The sequence below is a fragment of the Salvelinus sp. IW2-2015 genome, linkage group LG32, assembly GCF_002910315.2.
Source record: "Salvelinus sp. IW2-2015 linkage group LG32, ASM291031v2, whole genome shotgun sequence".
In the NCBI taxonomy this organism is placed as follows: domain Eukaryota; kingdom Metazoa; phylum Chordata; class Actinopteri; order Salmoniformes; family Salmonidae; genus Salvelinus; species Salvelinus sp. IW2-2015.
This window is the reverse complement of record NC_036871.1, coordinates 11,352,622-11,377,190: the sequence shown is the minus strand read 5'-3', so window position 1 is coordinate 11,377,190 and position 24,569 is coordinate 11,352,622. Positions and strand designations below refer to the sequence as shown.

The 24,569-nt window shown below is 42.0% G+C and overlaps 1 protein-coding gene across 1 annotated transcript in view; it reads left to right on the top strand.

Annotated features, from left to right (window-relative positions):
• The window catches only part of LOC111956859 (calsyntenin-2), a 299,496-nt gene that overhangs the window by 221,189 nt on the left and 53,738 nt on the right, over positions 1 to 24,569 (top strand). The window contains exons 5-8 of the mRNA XM_023977530.2: positions 5,286 to 5,435; positions 12,311 to 12,496; positions 14,137 to 14,394; positions 15,814 to 15,935. Coding sequence (XP_023833298.1) covers positions 5,286 to 5,435; positions 12,311 to 12,496; positions 14,137 to 14,394; positions 15,814 to 15,935 — 716 coding nt within the window. The remainder of the gene's footprint in view (positions 1 to 5,285; positions 5,436 to 12,310; positions 12,497 to 14,136; positions 14,395 to 15,813; positions 15,936 to 24,569) is intronic.

Here is a 24,569-nt window from a genome sequence, read left to right as displayed (position 1 = left end):
ATCACACCTCATCCTCCATGCTTCACGGTGAGAAGCACACATGCGGAGATCATCCCTTCACCTACTTTGCGTCTCACAAAGGCACGGCGGTTGGAACCAAAAATCAAAAATTTCCACTGGTTTAATGTCCATTGCTCGTGTTTCTTGGCCCAAGCAAGTCACTCTTCTTCTTATTGGAGTACTTCTAGTGGTTTCTTTGCAGAAATTCGACAATGAATGCCTGATTCACGCAATCTCCTCTGAACAGTTGATTTTGAGATGTGTCTGTAACTCTGTGTATTTATTATTATTTATTTTGGGCTGAAATCTGAGGTGCAGTTAGTTGCTGGTTTCTGAAGGCTGGTAACTCTAATGAATTTATCCTCTGCGGCAGAGGTAACTCTGGATCTTCCCTTCCTGTGGCGGTCCTCGAGAGAGCCAGCTTCATCATAGCGATTGATGTTTTTTGCGACTGCACTTGATGAAACTTTCAAAGTTCTTGTGGGAACAGGAGATCTGACATTTTCCATGTTGACTGACCTTCATGTCTTAAAGTAATGATGGACTGTCATTTCTCTTTGCTTATTTGAGGTGTTCTTGCCATAATATGGACTTGGTCTTTTACCAAATAGGGCTATCTTCTGTATACCAACCCTACCTTGTCATAACACAATTGATTGGCTCAAATGCATTTAAGAAGGAAAGGAATTCCACAAATTAACTTTTAACAAGGCACACCTGTTAATTGAAATGCATTCCAGGTGACTAACTCATGAAGCTGGTTGAGAGAATGCCAAGAGTGTGTAAAGCTGTCATCGAGGCAAAGGGTGGCTACTTTGAAGAATCTCAAATAAAAAATATGTTTTGATTTGTTTAACATTTTTTGGGTTACTACATGATTCCATATGTGTTATTTCCTAGTTTTGATGTCTTCACTATTATTCTTCAATGTAGAAGATAGTAAAAATAAAGAAAAACCCTTGAATGAGTAGGTGTGTCCAGACTTTTGACTGGTACTGTAACTTGGATCATTGTTATAGGGCTGTGAAACCCTGAGCATTTCTCACTGGAAATTGCTGCTGACATTGAACATAGCTTAGGGTTAGGGTATTTAATTAATGTCAGATCTCCTGTTCCCACTGTTCCCAACCTCTTGTACCCCATAGGTTGTAAATAAACCCTTTTTAAGCTGATTTAACTTCTATCATTATTATTGGGCAGTGAAACCCATAGCCGAATGGCTTCTCACCATTTATTCACAGAGAGCAATTTCTGTTTTTTTTAACAGGTAGTGTCCATTTATTTACAGTAGTGTGTTGAAAAATGTTGCTTTCTTACAGAATAAGAATAAAAATACAGAATATGTATAAAAATGCCAAATATACCAAAAGCTAAATCAAGCAGAGATTTATGACTATTTAACCATGTTAATCATTACTGAAACATGCAAACTACAAACATTTAACCAGTTAAAGATAATGAATACATGTCAACTAGATACAAATATTTTATAAAAAAATAATTCATACAAAAAGTCAAGAGTTGGCTATAACATGAGTACAAACAAAGTGAGTGTGTGTATATGTGTGTAAGTGTTTGTGTGCGTGTGTGTGTATTCTGGAAAAAGTGAAGCCTTGTATTAAATGCATTATGAAGAAAATTGTGTAAATATGAAATGCGTTATGAAAATTGTGTTGGCCTACTCTTGCCTACACGACAAAAGGGCCTTTCTGACTACAAGTGCACCAGTATCCCAAATTATTAATTGAAAACAAGCAAAGAAAACAGTTTTGGAATTAATAAAACATTTTTTATAAACATAAGGCTACTATTTTATTATAATTATTTCGGTGACAACCTGGTTTATTAACAATATTGGGTTGTTAACGTGTTTTCTTTTTTTATAAATAAAAAAGGCAGTGTTGAACACCATTATGCCCGTCATGCTGTCACGATCGTCTATAGTAGAGAGTGAGGACCAACATGCAGCGCGTGGAAAGTAAGTCATCTTCCTTTTATTTGAAGAGAACGAACACCAAACGAAACCACTTTACAAAATAACAAAACAGACGAACGTGAAGCTAAACATGAACTAGTGCCTACAAGCAACATAGAACATCGACATAGACAATACCCCACAAACAGCTAAAGCCTATGGTTACCTTAAATATGGCTCCCAATCAGAGACAACAATAACCAGCTGTCTCTAATTGAGAACCCATTCAGGCAACCATAGACTTCCCTAGACAACTACACACAACCATAGACACAGCTAGATACCTATACTAAACATAAACCCAACTACTCTAATAAACCCCCTAAACCTTACAACCACCCTAGACACTACAAAAACACATACACTCCCCATGTCACACCCTGACCTAACTAAAATAATAAATAAAACAAAGAATACTAAGGCCAGGGCGTGACACATGCATTGCTCTAATAACTTTCAAAAGATTGTTCTGAAGTTTGCTCCCCAAAAATATATTTTCCTATGAATGGAATTGCACAAATGTGTGTGTTTTCACATTAATTAAGCCACACAAAACACAAAAATTCACAACATCTGCAACAAGAAATAAGACAAAAAAAACTGAAAACTTGAGCGTGCATAACTATTCACCCCCCACCCGAAAGTCAATACTTTGTAGAGCCACCTTTTGCAGCAATTACATCTGCAAGCTTCTTGGGGTATATCTCTGTAAGCTTGGCACATCTAGCCACTTGGATTTTTGCCCATTCTTCAAGGCAAAACTGCTCCAGCTCCTTCAAGTTGGATGAGTTCCGCTGGTGTACAGCAATCTTTAAGTCATACCACAGATTCTCAATTGGATTGAGGTCTGGGCTTTGACTAGGCCATTCCAAGACATTTAAATGTTTCCCCTTAAACCACTCGAGTGTTGCTTTGGCAGTATGCTTAGGGTCATTGTAATGCTGGAAGGTGAACCTCCATCCCAGTCTCAAATCTCCGGAAGACTGAAACAGTTTTCCCTCAAGAATTTCTCTGTATTTAGCGCCATCCATCATTCCTTCAATTCTGACCAGTTTCCCAGTCCCTGCTGATGAAAAACATCCCCACAGCATGATGCTGCCACCACCATGCTTCACTGTGGGGATGGTGTTCTTGGGGTGATGAAGTTGTTGGGTTTGCACCAGACACAGGGTTTTCCTTGATGGCCAAAAAGCTCAATTTTAGTCTCATCTGACCAGAGTACCTTCTTCCATATGTTTGGGGAGTCTCCCACATGCCTTTTGGTGAACACCAAATGTGTTTGCTTATTTTTTTCTTTAAGCAATGGCTTTTTTTCGGGCCACTCATCCGTAAAGCCCAACTCTGTGGAGTGTACGGCTTAAAGTGGCTCTATGGACAATTACTCCAATCTCCGCTGTCGAGCTCTTCAGCTCCTTCAGGGTTATCTTTGGTCTCTTTGTTGCCTCTCTGATTAATGCCCTCCTTGCCTGTTCCGTGAGTTTTGGTGGGCGGCCCTCTCTTGGCAGGTTTGTTGTGGTGCCATATTCTTTAAAAAAAATTATAATGGATTTAATGGTGCTCCGTGGGATGTTCAAAGTTTCTGATATCTTTTATAACCCAACCCTGATCTGTACTTCTCCACAACTTTGTCCCTGACCTGTTTGGAGAGCTCCTTGGTCTTCATAGTGCCACTTGCTTGGTGGTGCCCCTTGCTTAGTGGTGTTCCAGACTCTGGGGCCTTTCAAAACAGGTGTAAATATACTGAGATCATGTGACAGACCATGTGACACTTAGATTGCACACAGGTGGACTTTATTTAACTAATTATGTTACTTCTGAAGGTAATTGGTTGCACCAGATCTTATTTAGGGGCTTCATAGCAAAGGGGGTGAATACATATGCACCCACCACTTTTCCGTTTTTATTTTTTTGAATTTTTTGAAACAAGTAATTTGGACTATTTTGTGTATGTCCATTACATGAAATCCAAATAAAAATCCATTTAAATTACAGGTTGTAATGCAACAAAATAGGAAAAACACCAAGGGGGGTGAATACTTTTGCAGGGCACTGTATTTGCACGAATTGAGTGTGAGATTGTGTTGCAATGGGAGATGGGGCTGGGACTGGGGCTCCATCATGTAAGTGGGGACTCGGGGACTGAGTCCTGCTAGCTGTCACTGGTGATGTCTCATTTGTAACTTACCCTAGCTGGGTTAGGTTCTATCATGGTGTGAGATGTATCACAGCTACAGTAAATGTATCGCATTTAATCAAAGACAAATATTGCCACCCCTCAGAGCCTGTTTCCTCTCTAGGTTTTCCTAGGGAGTTTTTCCTAGCCACTGTGCCTCTACATCTGCGTTTGCTATTTGGCATTTTAGGATGGGTTTCTGTATAAGCACTTTGTGATTGCTGACGTAAAAAGGGCTTTATAAATACATTTGATTGATTGAGCTCTCCCTAAGGTGTCATTTAGGGTAGAATCCACACAACTCCAATTTTTTTGCCTTAATCATGCGTTGTTGTCAATGGGAGATTTCCGCAAAATAATGAGTTATGCCTGCTCATCTTAAGTTAGGGTTCAGCCCGTAGAGACCAGTGTAACCACCACAGCCATTGCAGTCTTCATCGATAACCTTTAGCACTCTGATTGCTTGTATGGAACTACATCTGAATAAAGGCGTCCCTTTTGCTTCACTGCATGGCATTAATCTCCACCATCAGCACTGACAACGTACCACTCCACTAACTCTCCGACCCAGATTCACAGAAGTAAGTGAGAGACTGAGATATCCTCCTTTTTGAGGGTACATCATCTTCATAGGGTCCATCTGGGAGTGGAGCTGTCCAGGTTTGAGGGCTCACACCGCTCCTGACCTCCTCTCCTCTCCTTGACAGCTGCAGAACTGTCTCCAGGGCAAGATTCATGAATAAATGCCAACCAGCATCAGCATCAGGACCATAGAGATACAACTATAGAGAGGCTGATGTCATAGGACCTCGAACCATAGTTCCTCTCTAGTGCTCTATCTCTATGATCCGGACACTGACATACTCTCAGACAACCAAACTGGCTGTAGAGGTTGCCAGCTAGTTGAGCAAAATAGCCTCCGTTTAGGGAAGGTGGGAAAACAAAGGCTAACACACTTAGATGTTAGAGTGTGATGAGGATATTCATTTGGATAGGAGAGGAACTCACTGAAATCGATGAACATTACATTAACTGAATTTATTTACAGACGATAGCAGTGAGTTGAATTGTCTTGAGTGCATCCCTCACGCTTGTGATGTTTTTTTTTTAACCTTCATTTCTCCTCTCCCTCATTAGGCAACATCAGAAACACGGAGCGTCTGAGCTACGACAAGCAGCTGCGCTACAAGATCATGGTGACCGCCTTCGACTGCGGCCAGAAGAGGGCGACGGAGAGTGTGGCGGTGCACATCGATGTCAAGCCCGTCTGCAAACCTGGCTGGCAAGGTCAGTGGCATCACAGAGGAAGACTCTGTTCACACTGCAAAGATCTAAGTTGCAGATCGCAAAAGTTACTTACAGGTTGCTAATCATTCAATAAGTAGTTTGGCTTCCCCAAAGTTAGAGGCTACCACACTGTAGCAGAAATCAATTTACTCCTCACAAAATGGCCACCAGCATGACTCAGGGTACTTGCTTGCAGCACTATCAGTGTCTCTGCGTTTCGCCTTGCACTGTTCTTTTCTCCCTCTGCACCCATGACCCAGTAGTGTTCTAAGAGAAAGAGGAGCTCTCATCCTCCCTGTGAGGGCTTATAACTACACTATCACACTCCTTGCTCTGGATCTTACAGTCCTCCTCGATTCTGTTTACCCAAGCAATCCAGGTCAAGGGCCCCTGTGGAGAAGGGAATAGGGGAATACAGCATATCCCGTTTTAGAATAAAGCCCCAAGAGGGAAGAAAACATTGTTTAAGGAAAGCCGGTGGAACTTGACTGGATCTTGTCTCGTACTACTGTAGCAGTCACACAGTTAAAGCCTTCACAAGCGGACAGGGTCCCCCACTGCTTCCCTGTCAAAGATGTCATTAGGCCACGTCATGAGAAGAAAGGCTGGGAAGACACCTTCATCTAATTACAAGAAATCCCTCCTTTTCTTAAAGATTGAGTCCGCATTGCCATGGTTCTCCGCAGCGCCTTTGTTATTGTTTTGGTATTGTTGATGAAACGAAGGTTGAGGAGCGTCAGGCAGTGTGGTTAAATGAATTTTTTCAACGGTACATATTCTGTTGTTCTGTCACGCATGCATTGATGTCCGAGGGGGGGATAAAAACTGTTAGTTGTTTGCAGTTTGTTGTTGTAACGTGGCAGTTACACCAATTAAGGATTTTAGATTTAAAGACAGTGTGTGATTCCTCTTGCTGGAAATGTAGCTTGAAATGGGGCCCGAGTTTTTCCATTACCTGAATGAAGGCTCACACAGTAGTGGGGGGTAGCTTGATACTAAAGGGCAGCTCTCCATGAGACACTCACTGTAAATGTCACCCTCAAAATAGAGCTATATCTAATAGTCCTCAAAGTCATGGCAACAGATGGTACATACAGCTGCAAAGTACTGTACAGAAAAGTGTGGCAATCCCACAATCTTTTTGTTTTAAGAGAGACATTGGTCGTGCCCTTCAGACCAATAAGAAACATGAACACGTTATACTCACAAGAAGCTTATAAATGTTGCGTAATGTGCATAATGGGCCGTAATGTGTAATAATTCCAGCCATAATCCCACATAGGCTAGTAGCCATTAATCTTGGCATATATAATCATAAATACAAGATGTAATAAGGCGTTAACATATTATGCCCATGACTTACATGGCTATATATTTCATCAAGTCATTTATTTGACCTTTTAACCGGATAATGAAATGTGTTGGAGTATGATTTGTGTCATTGAACAGAAAAGCCTTGTGTAATTGAATAGAAAGTCTATTGAAATTATAGCTCTATTTGAAATCGTGCATGCAAGATTTCTATGGTCTTTAAGACAACATTAACACAGTATATTTTCATTACCAGGTTAGATAGATAGATGGACGGACGGACGGATAGATAATTGTATTGTCCTCCAAAAGAGAAAACTATACTGAACAAAAATATAAACACAACATGTAAAGTGTTGGTCCCATGTTTCATGTGCTGAAATACATTTTCCCTATGCACAAACAGCTTATTTCGCTCTAAAATGTCGTGTACAAATTTGTTTACATCCCTGTTAGTGAGCATTTCTCCTTTGCCAAGATAATTCATCCACCTGACAGGTGTGGCATATCAAGAAGCTGATTAACTTTTACTTGGTACTCATCCCGGATCCGGGAGCACCCCCCACAGTAAAAAAGCTGACTAGCATAGCCTAGCATAGCGTCACAAGTAAATACAAGCATCTAAATATCATTAAATCACAAGTCCAAGACACCAGATGAAAGATACAGATCTTGTGAATCCAGCCATCATTTCTGATTTTTAAAATGTTTTACAGGGAAGACACAATATGTAAATCTATTAGCTAACCACGTTAGCAAAAGACACCACTTTTTTTACTCCACCATTTTTTTACTCCATCAGTAGCTATCACTAATTCGACTAAATAAAAATATATATAGCACTAACCAAAAAACAATTCATAAATGACAGTCTGATAACATATTTATGTATAGCATATGTTTTTTTAAAAAATGTGCATATTCAGTATAAATCACAGTTGTACATTGCAGCTGCAATCTGAAATAGCGTAGGAAGCAGCCGGAATAATTACAGAGACCGACGTCAATTACCAAAATACTCATCCTAAAACATTTCTGAAAAATACACAGCCTACAGCAATTGAAAGACACAGATCTTGTGAATCCAGCCATCATTTCTGATTTTAAAAGTTTTACAGGGAAGACACAATATGTAAATCTATTAGCTAACCACGTTAGCAAAAGACACCACTTTTTTTACTCCACCATTTTTTTACTCCATCAGTAGCTATCACTAATTCGACTAAATAAAGATATATATAGCCACTAACCAAGAAACAACTTCATAAGATGACAGTCTGATAACATATTATGGTATAGCATATGTTTTTTTGGAAAAATGTGCATATTTCAGGTATAAATCACAGTTGTACATTGCAGCTGCAATCTGAAATAGCGTTGGAAGCAGCCGGAATAATTACAAGAGACCGACGTCAATTACCAAAATACTCATCCTAAAACATTTCTGAAAAATACACAGCCTACAGCAATGAAAGACACAGATCTTGTGAATCCAGCCATCATTTCTGATTTTTAAAATGTTTTACAGGGAAGACACAATATGTAAATCTATAGCTAACCACGTTAGCAAAAGACACCACTTTTTTTACTCCACCATTTTTTTACTCCATCAGTAGCTATCACTAATTCGACTAAATAAGATATATATAGCCACTAACCAAGAAACAACTTCATAAGATGACAGTCTGATAACATATTATGGTATATAGCATATTTTTTTTGGAAAAATGTCATATTTCAGTATAAATCACAGTTGACATTGCAGCTGCAATCTGAAATAGGCGTTGGAAGCAGCCGGAATAATTACAGAGACCGACGTCAATTACCAAAATACTCATCCTAAAACATTTCTGAAAAATACACAGCCTACAGCAATTGAAAGACACAGAATCTTGTGAATCCAGACAATATTTCAGATTTTCTAAGTGTTTTTACAGCGAAAACACAATATATCGTTATATTAGCATACCACATGAGCTAACATCCACCCGCATTGAATCAAGGCAAAAGGGCGAAACGTATCGCACCAAAATATATTAATTCTTTCACTAACCTTCTCAGAATTCTTCAGATGACATTTACATTTACATTTAAGTCATTTAGCAGACGCTCTTATCCAGAGCGACTTACAAATTGGAAAGTTCATACATATCATCCTGGTCCCCGTGGGAATGAACCCACAACCCTGGCGTTGCAAGCGCCATGCTCTACCAACTGAGCCACACGGGACCACGGGACCAAGGATGACAGTCCTGTAACATCATATTACACAATGCATATAGAGTTTGTTTCGAAAATGTGCATATTTAGCATCACAAATCGTGGTTATTCAATGTAATCTGTCAAAACATGGCATGCATTCTGGCCGGCGCCATCTTGGAAAGCACCTATGTTTACGATTATTTATCGATTAGATTGACTAAAAAAATACAGTTGGACAGCTAATGAAAGATGCATTGGTTATTAATGCAACGCTGATTTAGAGTTTTAAAATTAACGTTACTAAACATACATTGTGAGTTACAGCCAGACTAGTGCCGCAAAAAAATGGCCGACAACCGTTTACATTTTTCCACATAAATACGAAATAAAATCATAAATAACTCTTACTTTTTGGACGAGCTTCCATCAGTATCTTGGGCAATGTGTCCTTTGTCCAAAATAATCGTTTGCTTTGTTGTAAAACGACCTCTTCAACTTCGAACTAGCAGCTAACGATAGCTACACGGCACACACATGTCCAAATCCTCAAACGCAATACTAAGGAAATTCCGAAAAATAGCAATATACTCGCAAAAACTGATATAAATCGGTTTCAAATAACTTCGTTATGATGTTTCTAACACCTATATCGAATTAAATCACAGACGGATATATCTTTGATCAATAACGAGAGCTTTTGAGCATGCCATTCTGATGTCCTCCCTTGCGTCCTGGCGAGCGTCCAAAAGAAGGGACATCTCACTCCATTGCGTTTTATAAACTCTGAGAAACACGTAGAGACCCATTCCACTTCTCATTGGTTACTGACATCCAGGAAGCGGGTGCAGTTCATTTCGATCCATAGGCATACACAGAGCTTAAAACTGATCCGAGATCAGAGGCTATTTTTCAGAGCTTCGCATGTCCTGTCATGATTTTCGCTGTAGAAAGAGTTCTGGTTCACCCACAGACATAATTCAAACGGTTTTAGAAACTATAGATTGTTTTCTATCCAATAGTAATAATAATATGCATATTGTACGAGCAAGAATTGAGTACGAGGCAGTTTTAATTGGAATGTAAAAAAAAAAAATGCTAACAGCTCCCCCTATTGACAAAAGTTAAACAGCATGATCAGTAACACAGGTGCACCTTGTGCGGGACAATAAAAAGGCCCTCTAAAATGTGCAGTTTTGTCACACAACACAATGTCTCAAGTTTAGGAGTGTGCAATTGGCATGCTGACTGCAGGAATGTCCAACAGAGCTGTTGCCAGAGAATTGAATGTATTTCTCTACCATACATCGCCTAAAACGTCATTTTAGAAAATTTGGCAATCCGTCCAACCGACCTCACAACTGCAGACTACATCAGCCTAACCTCCACATCCGTTTCTTCACCTGCGGATCATCTGGGGGGGTATTTATGTCTGTAATTAAGCCCTTTTGTGAAAAAAAACGAATTCTGATTGATTGGGCCTGGTTCCCAAATGGGTGGGCCTATGCCCTCCCAGGCCATCCATGGCTGTGCCCATTGCCCAGTGAAATCCATAAATTAAGGCCTCATTTATTTGTTTCAATCGACTGATTTCCTTCTATGAACTGTTATTCGGTAGAATCTTTGAAATTGTTGCATGTTGCGTTTATATTTTTGTTCAGTATACAACATGAGTATAACTCTTAATTAAAATCACAGGTGAAATACTGTACCTTTTCTGTGCTAGCCTTCTAACAACATCATTTCTCTGTCTGCCTCTCCCTGGTCATGTCATTTCTCTCTCTGAGTGTTTGGCCTTGAATATATGATGGAATAGACTCGACAGCTGTCAACTCTCCGCTCTACACACAGCAATAAAATGGCTATAACTGCCCCTTAGACTATAAAGAAGGCCTGGTGTGGCCCACAGATACATATGGAGGGTAATCGAAATGTAAAACGGGTGACGAAGATGACAGACGAAGCCGAGGGGAGGTGAGGCCTTCCTGCACTGGAGCTGTCAGGATCCTTGAGCTTCTAATTCGCCTCTTGCGCTCTCCGTTTTCCGCCATCCCTCTCATCCTTTATCTACCTTTCTCTCGCCCTCTCTGTTCCGTTCTCCCCATCTCTCTGGTCATATGCCACCTATCGTGGCAGATCCTTCTAGCCACCCATCCCATTTTTGCATTTTCATGCCATTTCCTGGCAATCTGGCGTATCACTTTGGCCTGGTATAGAACCATCAACATCCCTCTAGACTTCTTCTGACGATTGCCTCAGCACTTAAAGCGTCTTATTTTTTCATTTTACTTCCCCACTCTTCTTATTCTACTGTTTCACTTATTTTCGTATTCTATTCCCCCCAGTTCTTATACTCTCATATTGCTGTGTGAAAAGGTCTGGGGGCTCCCTACCTGGTCTATGGATCCTTTTGATACAGACACTCTCTGATGTAAAATAGTTTACCTGGAGTTAGCTGATCTTGGTCTGCCACTCAATAGTATCGTTGTAGAGATACCTGTAAACACAATATTGTTTGTGACATAATTGGGCAGTGATTCATGTCAAATTAATCCCTTTGTGGTGACGTGTTAGCATGTTCATTAGCATTGATAGCAAAGTTGATCATTGTAGCATTATAGCATTAGCTACAGGAGAAACATTCCACTGAGTAGCCTAACACCTGATTTCATTTAAACTCAGAATGGTCAGCCTATATTTTTGTGTCAGATAAGGTTTATTGATTTGATATGGAAGACCATGAAAGCAGACCCCGTTCATACGTGTTGCCAACACTCAATTGTGTGACATGGATTAGCAAGCACAGTGGGTTAGCAGTTAGCATAGCGTAGCCTCCTGTGTCAGAACCTCACTTCTCCTTAAGCTTCTTGGTGTGTGAAGTCATCTGTCACCTGTTTAGCTTTAGTGAGGAGTGCTCCGTGATGCCTTCAATTCAGAGGCTTGCTCTGGTATTCAGTGGAACCCTTTTCCTCTGTAGCATTGGCTCTGTGCTGGAGCTAGCCTGGCTATAGTAGCGGCAGTGAAAGATACTGTAGGATAAAATATGCTGAGCTGAAAACAGGCTACGGGTCTGACCTTCACCCAAAGTGAATACCAAACATGCAAATGGTGAATAATACAACCTGGCCAGTGGCTGGATGCATTTATCGTTTCTAGGTGATTATTTTTTATTTCTTAGTACTGTTTCAGAAGTAATTAAATGTTCTATTTAGAAATGTTTGTGTCTACAGTAGCACAATAATGATACAATAGTTCAGTGCAGATATGCCCTATCAAGCCAGTTTTGGCATCTGAATTACTAAGCATTAGGAAAAATACATTTTCTATTGGGAATAATAAACGATATACTTCTCTTGTTCTCCCAGGCTGGAACAAACGAATGGACTATGAGCCCGGAACAGGAAGCAAGCAACTGTTTCCCAAGATGCACCTGGAGACTTGTGACGGCCCGCTGTCGGCGGTGAGAGCCATGGTGGAGCTGCAGACCAGCCACATTGGGAAGGGCTGCGACCGAGAGACCTACTCTGAGAAGTCCCTACAGAAACTCTGTGGTAAGCCACAAGGGAAAGAGAGAAAATAAAATCATCAAATGTTCTAATAATATTTCATCCTGTGTGCAGTTGCACATTGTGTAATGCGTTAATTACACTTATGACTAGTGAAGTCATAGAGACTATTGGGTGTGTTGTTTCTATTTTACTCAACTCATTAATGGTTTCCAATTACTGTAACTACTCTAATTTCTAATGTTTTGTCACGTTGAGTCATTTCATTGTAATTTGTAAGTCTACAGGTAGGTGGCAGGTAGCCTAGCGGTTAAGAGCGTTGAGCCAGTAACTGAAAGGTCGCTGGTTTGAATCCCTGTGCTGACTAAGCAAGGCACTTTAGCAAGGCACTTATCCCTAACTTCTCTCTCCTTACGATCACAGTGAAAGTCCTGCTCTTTAAGAGCATATGCTAAATTAAATGTCTATATTTGATCAACTTGTTGAATCATTGTTATTAATAATTCTGGGGAGAAATCTGCTCAAGTGAACATTTTCATTGTGAAGAGTTGAAAATGTGAACTGTCTCCGATTTTCTATATATTTCTTTCTTGGATTTATTTTCCTGTTGTGAAATACTGAAGTGTGATATGGTTGGTTTAAAAAATGTATATGCAGCAATAACAGTTTATTGTTCGACTCGAGCCTAAGTCTTTATGTGGTTGAGCAATGGCTACACATGCATACTTGATATGCTCATTTGGATGCAGAAGTCTTTCCCTACCTCTTTAGTATGCAAAGTTTGCAAGCCAGGAGCTTTTCCAAAGCTCCATAATCGTTATCTAATATGCAATAAAACAAATTGTAATAGCAACATTGATTTCTGTGAGAGTACAAATATCGGTACACATAAATAGAGAACGCACAGAGATTGCTCAAGAGGGCCACCATATTCTTTTTTAGAGCCACTTTAAAGATAATTGAATTTGGTCAACAACATCCCAACAAAAAAAAGGTAAAAAAATCAGGACTTACTTTATTTCCTAAGCAGAGATTGGTTGGAAGTGTGATGTATTCATAGCTTTCATGGTCAGACGTGGGCTGGTCAATACAGAAATAATATGAATAGAAGGCAGGGGTCACGGATTTGACAAGGCCTTCTGAAAACTGTGCAGAGTGAGAGTATGAGACTGAATCTCATCAACTTCTCTCTCCTCCTGATCACAGTGAAAGTCCTGACACAGTTTAAAGAGGTCTGGGCGTGGATTTATGCGTCCCTATCGATTGACGAGCTTGAACGTTGCATAGTTTTAAAGAGCTGGCCTGTTTCTTCAAAGGGGTGGGCGGGGTGTGGATTTCGGGGACAGAAACATACAGGGTCATTCATCGCTCATTAGATTCATACTGTCAACTCTTGTGTGACATGGAGAGGGTGATGCTGTGGTGAGAATAGACAGATGTCAAATACCTTTCCCAACGAAGACTGTTCTGCAACAGTTCAGCATCTTATCTCCCGTACTGTTACATTCTACGCCTACATAATTATCCCCATGACGACACCCTGCATGAACATCGTGGGATTAGAGGTTTTTAGATAACGTCCAACTCAAACGTTACAAGTATCAGTCTCCTTTTAACCTTTGTGCCACTTTTCGTGTGTCAAAATGTCACCCACTGACTGTTCTCATCTTTAATTGGTCCTCCAGGTGCGGCGTCCGGCAGCACGGACCTCCTCCCCGCCCCCAGCGCTTCCACCAATTGGACGGTCTCGCTGCTGACAGACAGTGGGCGGGATAGCGACCTCATCTTCCGCTTCGACGGGCGGCAGGCCTCCAACGTGCCGGAGCGGGTGGTTCCACAGAACCTGACTGACCATTTCACCATCGCCACGTGGATGAAGCATGGGCCCAGCCCCGGTCTGAGAGCTGAGAAGGAGACCTTGCTCTGCAACTCTGACAAGACCGGTGAGACCAGGAAGGGGTTCATTTGTGGGATTTGATCCATCCTAGTTCATTGTTAATGTCACGGCCGTCGTAAGGAGGAGACCAAGGCGCAGCGTGGTATGCGTACATTCTTCTTTATTACTAGAAAGAACACTGAACAAAACTAACAAAATAACGAAACGAACCGTGAAGCTATACAAAATGAGTGCTGACAGGCAACTACACATAGACAAGAACCCACAAAACCCAAGGGAAAATGACAACCTAAATATGATCCCCAATCAGAGACAACGATAAACAGCTGCCTCTGATTGGGAACCAATTCAGGCCACCATAAACCTACATATGCCTAGACTTACAAACACCCCTAGACATACAAAAACCCTAGACAATACAAAACAAGCATACCCACCCTCGTCACACCCTGACCTAACCAAAATAATAAAGAAAACATAGATAACTAAGGTCAGGGTGTGACAGTTAATCAAAGCATGATTTTATGGTGGTGAGGTGGTGGAACTATTGCCCAAATTGAGGCTATTTATCTTCTGTCACAAGATTTTAAGAGAGAATCAAAGCAATAGCCACTATTCCAGCTACTATTTATTGTTCAATGTAAGGTGTAAGAAAGGAGCTTCCAATGTGAAGACAGTTGGCGCCCAACGTGGAACATAGGAACATTTTTGTGCCCAATCTGGAGTGCAGGTGGCGTAGTCGCGTAAATGCAGAGGTTGTTTTGTCATCTGTCGACCACTTCTAGTTTCAGAGTCAGACTAAGTGGAGCTGTGAAGGTGTGACTGGAGACAGGCGGCCTGACAGGCTCTTATTGATTCCATCGAGCGAAAAGGAGAGTCCATCAATATGCACGGCCAAAACAGCCCTGTGTGGAACCACAGCGGCTCCAAGGAAAAGCACAGAGGGGGGGGGGGGGGGTTATGATGAAAAGTGCCACCATGAGAGAAAAGCTGTGAAGTCACACACCTCATTAGCGTCCCACAGGGCCTTTCACAATGGCACAATGGCACACGGAGCATGTGACATTTATTGAGCTGCCTCATGAAGTGGCAGGGTTTAATTCAAAGTGACACACGTCAATAGCATTTACAGGACATTTTGCACCAAGCTTTGTCCATAATGACAGATATAATTTCAGATACCACTTTAGCAGAGCATTTGTATAACACCATTTATTTTCCCTCTTAACTGTGGAAAATAGCTTTTTTGGTTGGATAAGGTATAATATCTATATAATATCGTGAAATATTTATTTTATTTTATGCAGTGTACCGTCTAGAATGTCTATGTTTTTCTGTGAATGAGAATAGAGGATATCTCTATTCTGTTCTGGCTAGAAAAGTAAGTTAACATAACTCAAACGTTTATGAATGTTATAAGCCTGTAATTGGCAGTTTCCTGTAACATACCCATATCCTTCTACAGAGATGAACCGGCACCACTACTCCCTGTACGTCCACAACTGCCGTCTGGTTTTCCTGCTCAGGAGAGACTTCACCCAGGTTGACACCTTCCGCCCTGCAGAGTTCCACTGGAAACTGGAGCAGGTGAGCTGACCTACGACCTCTGACTTTTGACCCAGGAGAACAGGAGAACCTCCACTGTTCCATTGTCTATACTAGCATACTACTTAGAATTAGGGCCGGCGCCAGAACGAACCGGTTGGAGGGGTATTTGAATTTCATAGGGGGCAGGTTTTTTTCCACTGGACCTCCTATGTGGATATATTGAACACTTTAATTAGTTTATATATATTGTTACTATGAAACAGAAAGAATTGGTGTTGGAACCATCAAGACGCACGGTCAGCAAGATGCATGGTCAAATGGTGACAACATGTGTGCTTGATAATAGTGAAAATCATCGCAAAAGAAATAATGGCATAATGAATAGAAGTGTTGATATGCCAGCAGACAAAAAGTCCATTATCAGTTGGAGCATGTCCATGTCACATAGCTTAAACAACGAAAGCTGTTGAGTGCGTTGCCTATTTTGTTTCTTGCTTGAGATGTAGGGCCTACTCTCTCAGTGAGGACATTTTGTGCAGATACTAGCCTGTAGAATTCTCACCAGCTTGTTCTATTCCAAACGGTGCCGTCCTCTCTCCTGTCTCACCGTTTCATTTGATGGTGGCGGGGGCACCTGCTCACTGCTCACAGTTCTGTCTTTTTTGCACTTAGGCCTCGGAGGTGTAGGTTCAGGTTGAGGCTCAGAATCAGAATCAGAAGAATACTGATCGGCGATGTCATCATGTTTCATTTCTTCCCCACCATCTGAGTCGTTTTCATTCAGATTTTGTAGCAACACGAAAGAGGCATCCATTCGTCTTGGTCTTCTTGCCATTGTAAATGACGCACGCTCTCACTGTGTACTACAAGTAGGCCGGAGTAGACTGATAACAGAGTACATCATATTTTGACATTAGAATTAGAATCAATCAATGCAATAGAATGGCCCGCCCTGTTCTTGATTCGCAATTGGTGATTACATAATTATGCATCATTCGTTTCCCCTTGCTCATCAACTCATCCATTCTCCCTCATCATACTTTATTTATTTAATCTGGTCCCGTGTGGCTCAGTTGGTAGAGCATGGCGCTTGCAACGCCAGGGTTGTGGGTTCATTCCCCACGGGGGGACCAGGATGAATATGTATGAACTTTCCAATTTGTAAGTCGCTCTGGATAAGAGCGTCTGCTAAATGACTTAAATGTAAATGTAATCTGTTATTGTATGTGTGAAATTAGTTTCGGTATAGTTTAGGTTCACTTTCGAGGCAATTATCAGGGTGTTTATGAACTGGGCACGGCATCTATCGTCAACTATCGGGAGGAGGGGAGCAGGCCCTGCTGTCGAGAGAAGGAAGGGCAACGGGGAAAACCATATAAAAAAATTACCTGCCCTCCTATAAGCTAAACAAGCTAAACACCTTCTTCGCCCGCTTTGAGGATAACACAGTGCAACCGACGCGGCCCGACCTGCCGGCCCAGATGGCATCCCTAGCCGCGTCCTCAGAGTATGCGCAGACCAGCTGGCTGGTATGTTTACGGACATGTTCAATCTCTCCCTATCCCATTCTGCTGTCCCCACATGCATCAAGATGGCCACCATTGTTCCTATACCCAAGAAAGCAAAGGTAACTGAACTAAATGACCCCGTAGCACTCACTTCTGTCATCATGGAGAGCTTTGAGAGACTAGTCAAGGATCATATCACCTCCACCTTACCTGTCACCCTAGACCCACTTAAATTTGCTTACCGCCCCAATAGATCAACAGACGATGCAATCGCCATCGCACTGCATACTGCCCTATCCCATCTCGACAAGAGGAATACCTATGTAAGAATGCTGTTGATTGACTATAGCTCAGCATTCAACACCATAGTACCCTCCAAGCTCATCATTAAGCTTGAGGCCCTGGGTCTGAACTTCACCCTGTGCACCTGGGTCATTGACTTCCTGACGGGCCGTCCCCAGGTGGTGAAGGTCAGTGACAAACTGAAATGGTCCACCCACACAGACAGTGTGATGAAGAAAGCAACAACGCCTCTTCAACCTCAGGAGGCTGAAGAAATTTGGCTTGGCACCTAAAACCCTCACAAACTTTTACAGATGCACAATTGAGATGGGCTTTCCCCAATTGTATGGGCTTTCCTCTGACACCGCCTATTATATAGGTCCTGGATGGCAGGAAGTTTGGCTCCAGTAATGTACTGGGCCATACGCACTACCCTATGTAGCGCCTTACGGTCAGATGCCGAGCAGTTGCCATACCAGGTGGTGATGCAACCGGTCAGGATGGTCTCGATGATGCAGCTGTAGAACCTTTTGAGGATCTGCGGACCAATGCCAAATCTTTTCAGTCTCCTGAGGGTGGAAAAGGTTTTGTCTTTCCCTCTTCACGACTGTCTTGGTATGTTTGGATTATGATAGTTCGTTGGTGATGTGGACACCAAGGAACTTGTAACTCTCGGCCCGCTCCACTACAGCCCCGTTGATGTTAATGGGGGTCTGTTCAGCCCGCCTTTTCCAGTAGTCCACGATCATCTCCTTTGTCTTGCTCACACTGAGGGAGAGGTTGTTGTCCTGGCACCACACTGCCAGTTGTCTGACCTCCTCCCTATAGGCCTACCATCGTTGTTGGTGATCAGGCCTACCACTGTTGTGTGGTCAGCAAACTTAATGATGGTGTTGGAGTCATGTTTGGCCACGCAGTCATGGGTTAACAGGGAGTACAGGAGGGGACTAAGTACACACCCCTGAGGGGCGCCCGTGTTAAGGATCAGCGTGGCAGATGTGTTGTTGCCTACTCTTACCACCTGGGGGGCGTTCCGTCAGGAAGTCCAGGATCCAGTTCCAGAGTGAGGTGTTTAGTCCCAGGATCCTTAGCTTATTGATGAGCTTTGATGGCACTATGGTGTTGAACGCTGAGCTGTAGTCAATGAACAGCATTCTCACATAAGTGTTCCTTTAGTCCAGGTGTGAAAGGGCAGTGTTGAGTGCGATTGAGATTGCATCATCTGTGGATCTGTTGGGGCGGTATGCGAATTGGAGTGGGTCTAGGGTGTCCGGGACGATGCTGTTGATGTGAGCCATGACCAGCCTTTCAAAGCACTTCATAGCTACCGATGTGAGTGCTACGGGGCGGTAATCATTTAGGCAGTGAGTGCTACGGGGCGGTAATCATTTAGGCAGGTTACCTTCGCTTCCTTGGCCACAGGGACTATGATGGTCTGCTTGAAACATGTAGGTATTACAGACTCGGTCAGGGAGAGGTTGAAAATGTCAGTAAAGTCACTTGACAGTTTGTCCGCGCATGCTTTGAGTACACGTCCTGGTAATCCGTCTGGCTCTGGTGCTCTCGTGTATGCTTCAGTGTTGCTTGCCTCGAAGCGAGCATAAAAGGCATTTAGCTCATCTGGTAGGCTTGCGTCACTGGGCAGCTCGCGTCTGGGTTTCCCTTTGTAGTCCGTAATAGTTTTTAAGCCCTGCCACATCCGACGAGCTTCAGAGACAGTGTAGTAGGATTCAATCTTAATCCTGTATTGCCGCTTTGCTTGGGTAGGCGTGATGGTTAGTCTGAGGGCATAACGGGATTTCTTATTAGTGTCCGGATTAGTATCCCGCTCCTTTAGCTCGATGTGGATGTTGCCTGTAATCCATTGCTTCTGGTTGGGATATGTACGTACGGTCGCTGTGGGGACGACGTCATCGATGCACTTATTGATGAAGCAGATGACTGAGGTGGTGTACTCCTCAATGCCATTGGATGAATCCCGGGACATATTCCAGTCTGTGCTAGCAAAACAGTCCTGTAGTGTAACATCCACGTCATCTGACCACTTCCGTATTGAGCGAGTCACTGGTACTTCCTGCTTTCGTTTTTGCTTGTAAGCAGGAATCAGGAGGATATAATTATGGCCAGATTTGCCAAATGGAGTGCGGAGGAGAGCTTTGTATGCATCTCTGTGTGTGGAGTAAAGGTGGTCTAGGAATTTTTTCCTCTGGTTGCACATGTGACATGCTGGTAAAAATGTTGTAAAACTGATTTAAGTTTGCCTGCATTAAAGTCCCCGGCCACTAGGAGCGCCTTTTCTTGGTGAGCATTTTCTTCTTTGCTTATGGCCTTATAGAGTTGGTTGAGAGCGGTCTTAGTGCCAGCTTTGTTCTGTGGTGGTAAATAGACGGCTACGAATAATACAGAGAGAACTCTCTCGGTAGATAGTGTGGTCTACAGCTTATCTAAATGTACTCTACCTCAGTCAAACAATACCTTGAGAATGATTTAATATTAGACATTGCTCACCAGCTTATTGACAATTAGACACACAACCCCACCCCTCATCTTACCAGACTTACCTTCTCTGTCCTGCCGGTGCATGGAAAATCCCGCCAGCTCTATATTATCCGTATCATCGTTCAGCCACGTCTCGGTGAAACATAAGATATTACAGTTTTTAATGTCCCGTTAGTAGGATAATCTTAATCGTAGGTCATCAATTTTATTTTCCAATGACTGTACGTTAGCAAGAAGAACAGATGGCAGTGGGAGTTTACTTGCTCGCCTACGGATTCTCAGAAGGCAGCCCAATCTGCGTCCTCTTTTCCTGCGTCTTTTCTTCAAGCAAATCACAGGGATCTGGGCCTGTTCCAGGGAAAGCAGTAGTTTCTTCCAGTCCGCGGTGAGTAATCGCTGTTCTGATGTCCAGAAGTTATTTTCGGTCATAAGAGACGGTAGCAGCAACATTATGTACAAAACAAGTTAAAAAAATAAGTTACACAAAAAGCAAAAATACTAACAAAATAGCACAATTGGTTGGGAGAATGTAAAACGTCAGCCATGTTCTTCGGCGCCACTGCCTGTTCACCCCGCTATCATCCAGAAGATGAGGTCAGTAAAGGTGGATCAAAGCTGGGACCGAGAGACTGAAAAACAGCTTTTATCTCAAGGCCATCAGATTGTTAAATAGCCATCACTAGCACATTAAAGGCTGCTGCCTATGTACATTTCTACTGTTATTCTACTGTATGTTAGTTTATGCCGCTCTGACATTGCTTGTCCATATATTTATATTTTCTTAATTCCATCATTTTTCTTAGATTTGTGTGTATTGGGTATATGTTGTGAAATTGATAGATATTATTTGTTAGATATTACTGCACTGTCAGAGCTATAAACACAAGCATTTCTCTACACCCGCAATAACATCTGCTAAATACGTGTATGTGACCAATACAATTTGATTTTATTACCAGTTCTGTATGTGATATTAAGATTCTAACAACGCCAGTGTGCATTATAGACTTATTTAGGAAAAGTCAAGGACGGAGGGGGGCTTGACTTTAAAAATGGCAGAGTAATAAATGTTTTTCATTCATGAGTAGTCCAAATGACTGCTTTAGGGGTTCTATTGTGGGATTTATAGTAACAACTTTGAGCATGTATTAGACTACCTTTTAATGTGACATGAACACAACCAGTCATGATGTTTTCATCTGATTGCAAAACAAATCACTTTAAAAAGTAGGTTATCTTCGCACGTTAGTCGAAAATAGCATCCGGTCGACCGAAACAGCGCCCTTCTGTCATACAATATGTAGCCCCACGTATCTGATGCGGTCTGGCAAAAAAGAGAATGTCATACTCTTTTAGTCCAGACAGCATGAGCTACATTGGCTACACGTACTGAGACAGTGATGTTTCGCTTGCTCGGATGCTTTATCTGACAATGATGGGTCTTTCTGTCGGCGCGCGTCTCGGTTAAATAAATGATCAATAGGCCTCCCGAGTGGCACAATGGTCTAAAGCACTGCATTGCCGTGCTGAGGCACCACTACAGCCTGGGGTTCGATCCCATAACCAGGAGTCCCATAGGGCGGTACATAAATTACCCAGAGTTCTCTGGCTTGGTGGTGCCAAGGTGGTGGTGGTCTGGACGCCTGCAAGCTGCCTTCGGTCGTTAGTCGAACAGTGTTTCCTCCGACACAATGGTGTGGCTGGCTTCTGAGTTAAGCCAGCATTATGTTATGAAGCAGCGCGGCCTGGCGGGTCATATTTCAGAGGACGCATGTCTCGACCTTCGCGAGCCCATTGCGGAGTTGCAGCGATGAGACAAGATTGCAACTACAAATTTGGGAGAAAAATTGTGTAAAATTACCCCAAACATTTGTATTTATTGAAATAGTTATATTTATTATAATGATCAATATTTTTTTATTTTTTGGGGACAGGCAAGGAGGTACAAGTAGGGCGGGCCAGGCCCTCTAAGGCCCACTCATAACGTTGGCTCTTCTTAGACTATATGCCTTTTATTATGGTACAGGGCTAGGGGAAGAAATGTGTATTTTTGTTAAACAGTCAATATGTTACCCATTAGACAATGCTGCTTTCTTGCTAATTTAACTTAAGATTTGAAAGTGAGCAGCTATTATTTTGCTGCTTGGGCAGTGTTGTGTTGCTAAATGACTATTCCAGTCATGTCTGTCTCACTGAGTTTTTCCTCAGGTAGACAAACAGCAGTAGAGCACGAGCTTTTCATTGTTTGTATGTACTGTGTTATAATACCGCCTCTTATCTCCTGCAGTTGTTAGCTCTCTCGCTCTCTCTGTGTGTGTGTGTGTGTCCCCGATGGGGCTTGGTTCGGGGTGTTTTTCTCCAGGTGATGGACTATGATTACTGCTGCAGTAAGAGGTCATTGCAGTGGCTCTTCATATCTCGTCATCCTGATTACCTGCGTCCCACTACCTCCACTCCTCTCCCCACAGCAGGAGATAAGAGGATAGGAGATACCACACACACGGACAAACACACACACACACACACACACACACACACACACACACACACACACACACACACACACACACACACACACACACACACACACACACACACACACACACACACACACACACACACACACACTGGATATTCTATCCAGAGTAATGGCTCACCTAGTCTTTCTTCTGCGTTTATGTTTCAGAAAGTCATTGAACTAAATTACTGTGAAAGCCATTATTTCAGTACAACACAGCCTATCTGTGTGAAAATGTCAATATGACAGATAACTAACAGAGTCTTTGATATAGAAAACTAGGTGTAATTTTCTTCAAAATGAATATACTGTAAATGAATAAAGAACAATTATTTGGCCGTGCTTTGTTGCTGAGGAACCTAAGGTAGGATAATTTACTTGTGTACTTTGGTCAGATAAAAATGTGTCAGGCAAAATTATTGTAGTGGTAGTTTTTGTTCATTTATTCATTGTGTCCTTTTTTGTCTCTGAAGCACAGAGGTGTACTCTCTCAAAACATAGGTTGCATCCCAATATTCTCTCATTCCTTCTGAAGTGTCCACTCGTTCACTACTCCCCCAACATATCAAAATATTGGAATTGTTTAGACATGGGCTAGAGAGAGTTTCCATATACCATTAATTTCCTTTCAAATCCATGAAGGTAAGTGAACAAGTGCATATATTGGGACGCAACCATAACCTTCAACTACTTTGTATAGACCATATACTAGTGTATTTAAAATGTGTAAGAACGTAAACTCTTTACTCCATGACTATACAATTACAGAACAATGAAATGACTAATTTCACAACATGGTCATACAGTATTGTCCTTATGTCCTTAATTACAGTGTTACTGCACAGGTATAAAACCATCTGAAGCAAACAAATAGCTTACTAGAATATCAGGCTGGTCTAAAATCAAGTTCTGTAGAATGCCACTATGTAGTATTAACAGATCAAGTCTTCACCTAACATAAGCTACTGTTAGGATGATTCAAGGTAAGCCAATGGAATATCTTGTATCGGTATCGCTCCACCTCCACTCTCCGACTCCCTAATTGTGTAGATATGTATCTCTTCTAATCTTATAGCTGTGGGACCTCCTGTACAATAATGTATGTGCATACAGAAACGATTAAGAAAAACACTGTAATTAAGTCAAGGTCTCTGGAGTTACTGCGCACTAGGTAGATTATGATTGTGGAAGGTGTGTGGAAGGTGTGTGGGATGTGTGCGTGTGCGTGTGCGTGTGCGTGTGCGTGTGCGTGTGTGTGTGTGTGTGTGTGTGTGTGTGTGTCTGCCTGTGGGTCTGTGTGTAGTTTTCCGAGGTTGTTCAAGAAACTGAACATCCCACTATCAGTTCTTTATGCAGCACTGTGTCTATGATGGCTAGGCGCAATTGAATTGTTTGCTATAGGTTAAAGGAGGGCAATTTTTCTCCAACCCAATGCTCTTTTCTCCTGTGAGGCTGCTATAACTAAGACAAGGGCATCCAGGTGGAAGACTCAGCTGCTTTGGTAAACAACCTTTAAGTCAACACAAAGACTCCACAAAACATCTGCCAGGCAAACGGGAGACAGGAGACAAACTGAGGGATCATGGGGAGAAGGCTACATGCTACATCACTATGCTAACTTTATCTTAAACTAATTAAATATTTCTGTTTAGGATGATAGTAAATTAAGATTTACTACAATTACATATATTTCTTACTACTTTAACCACGGAACCTTTAACCTTTAAAAATGCTCATTAACACAATTTAACCAGGTGCTCTAGACTAGAGCTTCCATAGGGACTGTGCAGCAGGCTGAATGTTTGATGTCCCTAGTATTACACTCCAAACAACTCAACTATGGGACTAAAACATGTTAAAAATAAC